The following is a 9,006-nucleotide window of genomic DNA, read 5'->3' on the forward strand; positions in this document are numbered from 1 at the left end:
CTCCGTATTCAATCCCTATGGAATTAGATTCCTCGCCTATTGGCTGATTAATTGACTAAGGGGATTATGCACCCTGCTCGCTGACTTAACTCAATAGATATGCAAAATACTCTAACCCATCCTTCACTGGCATAGGGAGATAGCCAGGAAGAGCACACAATATGTGCACATCGTCATCAAAAGTCACATTGCCTAAAGAGTCTAGGAATGCCATTTCACCAGGCACTTCACTCAAAAGTAATTATATCTCTCACCCCTGTCCATTAGCGCAAATAAATATGGCTTGAAGACAGCATACTCCAAGTCATCAATATAGACAGTGTTACCCTCAAATGTCTTTTTACTGAGACCCATTTCAAAGAGCAAGGATAGGTAGCAGCACAAGCCTTCTTTACCTTCTAGTCATCAATGCCAGTCGAGCCACTCCTTAGTGTTCGAGGAAACAAGGCAAGCTCAGGTGCATATATTGGGAAGTGCTTCCATAGCCACATTTGTAAAAATACCATATTGACCAAGTTCTCAACCTTATACACTCTGTTTGCAGCCCGTAAGTCTGCTTGGAATTGATCAAGGTAATGATATTATAAAATCCAAAAAATAAGCGCCAACAGGCGCTGCCACCCCTCGAGACAACTTAACTTCCCGAGGAAAAAGAAATTCTTGCACCTTCTCATGCTATTCAACCTCTATAATGTTACATGAGAGCCACAAAACGATCATAGCAGCCAGCCAACACGAAGAACCTTGACCTTCGTTGCTTGCATACTTATTGAGCTTTGTTGCTCACTTACTTCTGCATTTACATTATGCTTATGCACTAGACGTTTTGTTCGTTTATGGCAGTAATTAAGTAGCTTATTAGCTTATTGTTTGAACTGTCTTGCATACTATTCGGCATACTTTACCCCTGATGCCCCCAAAGTTTATTTGGAATAATATAAGTAGGTGATAAATACAAATTTTCTAAACTAAATATTAATGCATAAACACTAATACCTAATCTAACAAACACTTAATTAAATCAATATTCCTACTATCAAATAATGGTGAAGCAATATATTAGAGTACAGATTTGTTCCACTCTTAAACTATCAAGAGATAATGAATTCAACTAAGAGTGAATTAACGTAATAAGTACTATACATCTAGAACATGATTCAACTTAGAGCAAACTCATTAGTTGATCTAGCTTCTTATCAGCTCACTGTTACAATAGTTCTAGTATTAGACCAACAGCGTGCTGATTAAGCTTATTACTTTATTTGTTTCATGGCATCAAACCACGGCTACAACAAGAAATGGCCATTATTTAGCTACACATACAAGGAACTATTCGACCAACGTGAACAAGAACAGGAAAAGTAATTTGACAAAGAGTCGACCAACTTGTCACTCAATGGCTCGACACCGGCCTTGATTATAATCCCGGATCCGATGCAATTCACTGATGACTTCTTTCATGTTCATGCGTTCTGCAGGTGAGTCAGCAGAGCATGTGACTCCGAGTCTTATCATTGAAATCAAACAGTCCTTGAGTCTGTCACATGTACTAATCGCTTCTGCAATGTCAGGTAATTTATCATTTTCTTCAACAAGCACATTTGGATCGACAATTTCGACAACTTGATTAGGCAAAGCCAGTTCGGCGTACTTGTGCAGGCTAAGTCCGTCTACAAACATGTCGTCTGTTGGTTTTTTCCTTGTAAACATCTCTAGCAACAATATTCCATAGCTGTAGACATCTCCCTGCGTCGACACTAGACCACCCATACCATACTCTGCATATTAATTATCAATGTGAGTATAAACAATGAAATCAAGTCTGATAAATACTCATTTATTTTTGTCCATCAATTAAGTTATGATAACGCTTTATGAAAACCAATTCTGATACAATAATATAGTTCAAGGCTTATCAATGAATGAAAATTAAAGTTCCCATTTACCTGGAGCAACATAACCAATTGATCCTTTGAGTACGACAGTGCTGGCTAAATTATCTTCAGAATTATACAAAGTGGCCGAGTAAATCTTTGCTATTCCAAAATCAGCTACACGAGCAGTCATGTCATCATCGAGGAAAATATTGCTTGGCTTTAGATCACAATGAACAATTGTGGGTTGGAAATTGTGATGAAGATATTCAAGTGCAGAAGCAACATCTATGGCTATAGTTACACACTCAGTGAAGTTTAAATTTCTAAACTTAGGCTCTTTTCTATCTGCTCTTGGGTGTAGCAACTCCTCTAAACTCCCATTAGGCATAAAGTCTAAAACAAGAGCTTTGAAGTTATTTCCATGAAAATCAATACTTGAGCAAGATGTTATGATCCTAAGAAGATTTCGATGGCGAAGATTTCTCATGGCATTGCATTCAGTTAGGAAACTCGCTGAAGCTCCTTTTTGTTGAAGATTGAAGACCTTCACTGCAACTACTTTGTCGAGTTCTTCAAGAATTCCTTTAAACACCGATCCATAACTCCCAACGCCAATCAAATTCTCAGGAGAGAATCCATTTGTCGCTCTAAGGAGCTCTGCATAAGTGAGCCTCTTAAACTGTTCACTGAACAATGTTGATGGAGATTTCGGCTTTTGGGACAGTTTTCTTCGGCAACACAGAAGGACAAAACACAGTAACAAAAGAAAACATACACTCCCAACAATCACATAGACAACCACTTTGATAGGAAAAGACTTCTTCTTTGACTTTTGGGTGCATGGAGGCAGATTCAAATCTACAATACCACCACACAAGTTTTTATTTCCATCCAGCGAAAACAAACTTGTATTTCTAAAAACCCCATTGCCCGGTACCTGACCTTCAAACTGGTTAAATGATAAATTCAGCTTGAGGAGAGGGAATCCCCCTAAGAATTCAGGAATCTCCCCTGACAAATTGTTACGAGAAAGATCAAAATATTCAAGGCCTCTTAAAGAGCTTAATGACTTCGGAACACTTCCTTGAAAGAAATTTCCATCCATGTAAAGGCTCTTCAAAGTCAAACAATTACCCAGTGATTTTGGAAGGTCACCGGACAATCTGTTTCCAGAAACTGACAGCGTTTCAAGATCGGTCAGGTTACCTACTTCTGCTGGTAGAGGACCAGTAAGGGCATTTTGATCCAAATTTAAAGAAACTGTGAGGGAGGACAGACCAATAACTTCTTTGGGTATTGTACCATTGAGGTTATTATGAGAAAGATTTAATAGGACTAACTTTTGACACATTGCAAGAGAAGGTGGTATGCTTCCACTGAAATTGTTATCACCTAATTGGAGTTCTGTTAATTCACTCAAAATACCAAGAGAAGTTGGAATTTGGCCTGAAAACATATTCCCTTGTAGATATATATATTGTAGTTTGCTGAGCTTTCCTATAACTGCAGGGATGGTGCCGGTAAGATAGTTGTCGGATAGATGGATTCTTTCTATGTTCAACAAGTTTTCAATTCCTACTGGAATACTACCATATATTTGATTATCTCCTGCATCAAAATTGGTGAGGTTTCTGGACAAATTAGACATTGATTCTGGTAATGGACCTTTAAGCAAAATTTTGGAAAATGCTACCCCTTCTAAATTGCTACAATTGGTTAGAGAAGTTATGAATTCCAAATCATTGCCCCCCTCGCTTCCCAGTTGATTTTCGTACAAATAGAGGTTGCGAAGACTTTTCAATTTTCCTAAATCCATTGGAACTGGACCAGTGAAACCATTTTTGTAAAGTGCGATAGATTCCAGTGTTGTAGCGTTGGATAATGAAACTGGTACAAGGCCTGTGAACTTGTTTATTCCCAAGTACATCTCTTGGATGCTAGGAAGAGTAAGGCCAATATTGGGAGGAAGGCTTCCCTCTAGTTGGTTCTCAACAACTGAGAAAAGACCCAAGTTTGAAAGGTTGTAAAGGCATGAAGGAACCTTACAACATTTGGTTTATGCATTCTAACTTCCATGATTTACTCACTTCGGTGTGGAACCAGCAATTTTATGGAACTCCAGTGTTTATTTTATATTCTAAGTTAAGAGCACTCAAAAAAGCTCTTAAAGGATGGTCCAAGGAAAAGTTTTCAAAATTTCATGAGCAGATACAAGAAACAAGAGAGTCCATGCACAAATTGCAACTCAAACTCCAAGCTGACCCTCATAATGCTCAAATTGCTCAACTTGAGAAGCAGACAAGAACCAAATATATCGAACTCTCAAAGATGGAGCAGGTTGATCTGAAACAAAAGACTGACTGTGACTGGTTAGTATTTGGCGACAGGTGTAATGCTTACTTCTTCAATGCTATAAAAGAAAGAAAGGGTAGAAATTGCATCTGGTCAGTTGTGAATGAACAAGGTGAAAGTCTGAATGATCCAAAAACAGTCTCTGAAGTTTTCCTGGCCTATTTAATTGTCTTGCCAATTAAAGAACCGTAGGTCTTCGTCGAGGCTGGTTAAAAGTCTACATAAAACTCCCCCCCCCCCCCCACCACACACACACACACACATTTTCACACCCGTCCAAGTCAACATATCTTGACCGTTGTCTCCATGGTCAATTGCAATTAAAATACCATAGTGTTTGGCTTGGACCTTTTTGAACTTTTGGTGGGCTTCTCTTGGACTATAACAAATGGTCTTTAAGTACAAACAATATTTCGACCTCTTTTGCATTCTAAAATATCGGTTTTGTTGAAATTTAATGAATTAAGTACCAAAACATGCAAAAGCATAGAAAGTTGGAAACCATGATTATTTCACATTATTAAACACGTAATTGATCCAAACAAAATGTTGTCGAGGGGTTTATTTTACAATTGAAAATTATGAAATATTGGCTACTATATGTCTGCACCTAGACCGATGCAAATTATTGACTTCAAATTTTTTGGTTAGTTTCCACTTTCCACTTGGAATATTTAATATTTTAGACACAGCCGCTCTCTAGAGTCAAGCGTGTCAACATTTCCCAAACTGACTGTCATTTAAACGATTGGACAAGTCGGTTCTCAATAGTTTTACACGCAGTGCTTGAGGCTTCAATTGCTTTCTATAGTCAAGTGTGTCACATTTCCGCTTAATAGGATCGGATAAGTCTCCCGAAGTCCAGACCGTTTTGCACTCTTGCGTGTCAAGAGGGTATGTTTCAAAGTCCCATATCCTCTGACTTAAGTCCCTTGGAACTTTGAGTGGTGATAACTGAGGAGTGTTTAGATTTCGCCATTCAATTTTTTGATATTTGGCCATGAAGATTTCACATGTGACAAATTTTCGACATGGTTTCTTCAACCGAACTTTTTGGTTGTTTTGTGTCTTCTTACTTTTTATACTTATCTGTATACCATGCTACCATGACGTTGGCAGTGGTGGTGATGGTAGTTCCTTTTATGGCGGTGGTGGCGGTGGCGGCCATCCTATTCGAGGACGATATTGTAATGCCCTTTTCCATCATCTTACCTTGTAAATAATTTATTTAAATTGTCAATTTTTATTTTGAGATTGATTAGCATAATTATCGAGAAAAATGTCTTTTACCAAAGACAATAACTTTGTTAGATTGAAAGCGAATGTAAAATGTCTTTCAAGAACTATCGATGCAAGTCAAGATCAATGAAATTTATGGAATTCAAAATATTAGTCCATATGGATTTTTTTTTTTACTTTAGAAATTACTTATTTTATGTATTTTCGTTATTTAGGATTCGAGGGTGTTTTTAGATGTTTCCAAAGTTGTTTTTGAAGTGTTTTAAGTAGTTTTAAGTCCTTTAAGGTAGTAGTATCAATTTAGGGGTTTTTTTGGATGTTTCTATTTATGTTTTGGAGTGTTTTGAAGCCTATATATATGGCTCAGAGTAACACAAAAATTAGCTTATTGATTAATGAAAATTTGTTTAGAGAAGTGTTTTATTTTGTTTATCTCTCATATCTTCGTATTCTATTAGTGGAATCAACATGTCTTGGATGCCTTTCAATTTTCAAGTAATTTTTTTGTGAATTTCAATTGATTCGAAGGAAGTTCATCGAGTTCAGTGCGTTATTTGTGACCGTTCAACTCATTCGATTGAAAATTTTAAGTTTTTCCAAATGCCTTGCATCACTATCATACACTTTACCAATCAAGAAAAACTATGATACACGCCTCAAAAGTGCGCAAAGTGGATAGTTTTGTTCAAATATAGAAATCCACATGCTTTCATTAGAAGCTCGGGTTATATATACTTGGCAATGATGAGTCGAGAGATGTTGATGCCCAATCTTGCGCCTCAACTCCTTGCATTATTGTTTATTTCCTATCATTATATATTACAACCTGGCTGCGTGTAAGCATTCACTTGTACAAACACATCAAAATTGTACCTTACTTTGTATATAATTTGCGGGGCGGGACCATGTTGTTGGCGGCCAGAGACTTTAAGTCGACCTTGAGGGAGTTTTCTTTTGCGATTGCCACGATGGGTGTCTTTTGTTATTCAATAATCTAGCTTTTGCCTCAGTTATGAATTCACATGTTTTACTTTGAAATAATGGAAGTACAATTTTTCCTTCTGGTTGTTATTTTGTATGTTCTGATTGTCTTATAACTGAATTTCTACGTGGATGTATGTTTCCATGCTTTCTGCCTACAATAAGACTACGTGGATGTATGTACGTGACTGATAGCTGATGCATAGGGATTCTGGGGCATTATCGACCGAGTTCATGTGGTCAATCCACTAATAAGATTGGCAGGGAATAAGATTACGACCTTGATAGCATAATAGTAACCATCTTGAACTTAGGATCTTAAAAGCTAGGTATTCTCACTCCATACTTATCTAATATATATGGAACTAGGGGTGTAAAAACGGCCCTCAAGCCCTCGGCCCGCCCGACCCGACCCGGCCCATAGACAAAAAAAGCCCTCAAATTTAAGCCCGCATGCAATTTGAGGGCAGGGCCGGCCCGACCCTCATGTTTTGAGGGGAGGGTAAGGGCCTAGATATGGAAACATGAGGGCGGCCCTCGGCCCGACCCTCTAAAGCCCTCACAAAGCCCGTATTAAGGCCCTCATTGATATTTAGATTTTCTAAACAAAATTACGATATAATACCCTTAGTTATGCATTATAATGTCCTTGATGGAGGTTCTCTCTCTTGTAATGAATATATTGTTAGAATATGTGAATATATTCTATAGGATCTGGTATTATATGGATATATCTCTATCCCATAGAATATATTTATATATTCTATTGTATATGTTAATGAAATTTGATAGGTTTTCAAGAATTTTTGTAATGAATATGTTAATTAGTTAATGAAATCTGATAAAAACCAAATATGTTAATGAAGTCTAAACAAGTTGTATTCAAGAGTTTTGAATAATTGACAAGTTGTACAGCCCGGCCCATAGACCCGGCCCTCAGGCCCGGCCCACAGTTTTCTAAAGAGGGCTGAGGTGAGGGCAAGGGCTGTATAATTCAAGTGTTGGCCCTCACAGGCCCGACCCTCATAGCATAAGGGGGCTGGGCCAGCCCGGCCCATTTTACACCCCTATATGGAACCCAACCTATCTTAGAGGAATCTAATTTCACCAGTAACAACTTCTTTGTAGATAGAATAACAGAATCACTAAGTAGTTAGGAGTGCGAAAAAGTGTTTTCTTTATATTCTAGCAATAAAGCCTGTTTGGGTGAGAACTCACGCAAACACACTAATGATCTTGTTGGAGAGGTTGATATGGAGTGAGAGAGACTGTATCACCAATGGCTGCCTCGTTATCAAATTGTTCTCTGGAATCAAGTCTCAAAATGCACGTAGTTCTTTGTTTTTGAAATGATTGTTGGGTATTTATAGGAATCTTATTGCTAAAAAATACCCTTTCCTTATTTGGCCGAGATATTTCCCTCTTTGTATGAAATCTTTCCTAAAGCTTCATATGGAAAAATCCCTTGACATATCTCGGACACGCTATATATATGACTTGGGTGTCATATTAGTGGGCGTGTCATTGCTTCATAGAGGGCATGCCGAATGCCACATTAGTAGACAAAGCGGGGCTGCCCGCGATGGCGGGCTAGCAAGCCCGCCTCATTAGTGGCGGCTCTTATAGTGGTACCCAATGATTGTCGCTCGTAGGGTACAAGTCATGCGATTGGTACATACACCCCCTCTTTCTTGGGATGGAATTAGTTCCTTCACGGCGAAGAATAGACATCATATTACTATAAAAGAATGAAACAATGTGGTCACAATTTCTGCGATGCCATGCGAATAACTTAGTTAAGGTACTTAACTTAGAATGCTTTGAATTAAGTGTCGATGCGTGCACAACCTCTTTTATCTTGAAGAACACCTAGGTGATAATGTAAAATTTGGGAAACAGAAATTTCATTTTGTTGATAGACCACGATAAACCGGTTTGCATTTATATAGTCATTCCCGCTTGATTGCTATGTGATTTGTGATGAGTGGGGTAAGGTATTGTAAATGCTAACCCCATGATTTTCTCGGTGCGTGGGTCAAGATATTGCATATGCAAGTCCCGTGGCTTCTTGATCGTGGAGTAAGGTGTTGCGGACGCAAACTCCGCGACTTTGTGATGCGTGGAGTAAGGTTTTGCAAACACAAACTCCACAACTTTTTGATCGTGGAGTAAGGTTTTGCAAACGCCAACTCCGCGACTTTTTTGATCGCGTGGAGTAAGGTTTTGCAAGCGCAAACTCCACGACTTTTTGATCGTGGAGTAAGGTTTTGCAAGCGCAAACTCCGCGACTTTTGATCGCGTGGAGTAAGGTTTTGCAAGCGCAAAACTCCGCGACTTTTGATCGTGGAGTAAGGTTTTGCAAACGCAAACTCCACGACTTTTTGATCGCGTGAAGTAAGGTTTTGCAAACGCCAAACTCCACGACTTTTGATCGCGTGGAGTAAGGTTTTGCAAACTCAAACTCCGCGACTTTTTGATCGTGGAGTAAGGTTTTGCAAACGCAAAACTCTACGACTTTTGATCGCGTGGAGTAAGGTTTTGCAAACGAAAACTCCAC

The 9,006-nt window shown here is 38.6% G+C and overlaps 1 protein-coding gene across 1 annotated transcript; it reads right to left on the reverse strand.

Annotated features, from left to right (window-relative positions):
- Window positions 1–1,102: 1,102 nt before the first annotated feature.
- Window positions 1,103–4,128, reverse strand: LOC147490463 (putative LRR receptor-like serine/threonine-protein kinase At3g47570). Its single transcript, XM_086569189.1, has 2 exons — window positions 1,947–4,128; window positions 1,103–1,778 (listed from the first exon to the last, which is right to left on the reverse strand). Exons 1-2 carry the CDS (start codon window positions 3,802–3,804, stop codon window positions 1,390–1,392), a joined length of 2,247 nt encoding a protein of 748 aa, XP_086425315.1. The 5' UTR covers window positions 3,805–4,128; the 3' UTR covers window positions 1,103–1,389.
- Window positions 4,129–9,006: the final 4,878 nt, after the last annotated feature.

This window comes from Coptis chinensis, chromosome 6 (genome assembly GCF_015680905.1).
Source record: "Coptis chinensis isolate HL-2020 chromosome 6, ASM1568090v1, whole genome shotgun sequence".
In the NCBI taxonomy this organism is placed as follows: Eukaryota; Viridiplantae; Streptophyta; class Magnoliopsida; order Ranunculales; family Ranunculaceae; genus Coptis; species Coptis chinensis.

Excerpts from the sequence above, each read along its gene's own strand:
- LOC147490463 (XM_086569189.1), bottom strand. The coding sequence starts at position 3,804 with ATGTACTTGGGAATAAACAAGTTCACAGGCCTTGTACCAGTTTCATTA. Across the intron at positions 1,779-1,946 it reads AATTGGTTATGTTGCTCCAG|AGTATGGTATGGGTGGTCTA; the intron begins GTAAATGGGAAC and ends ATTAATATGCAG.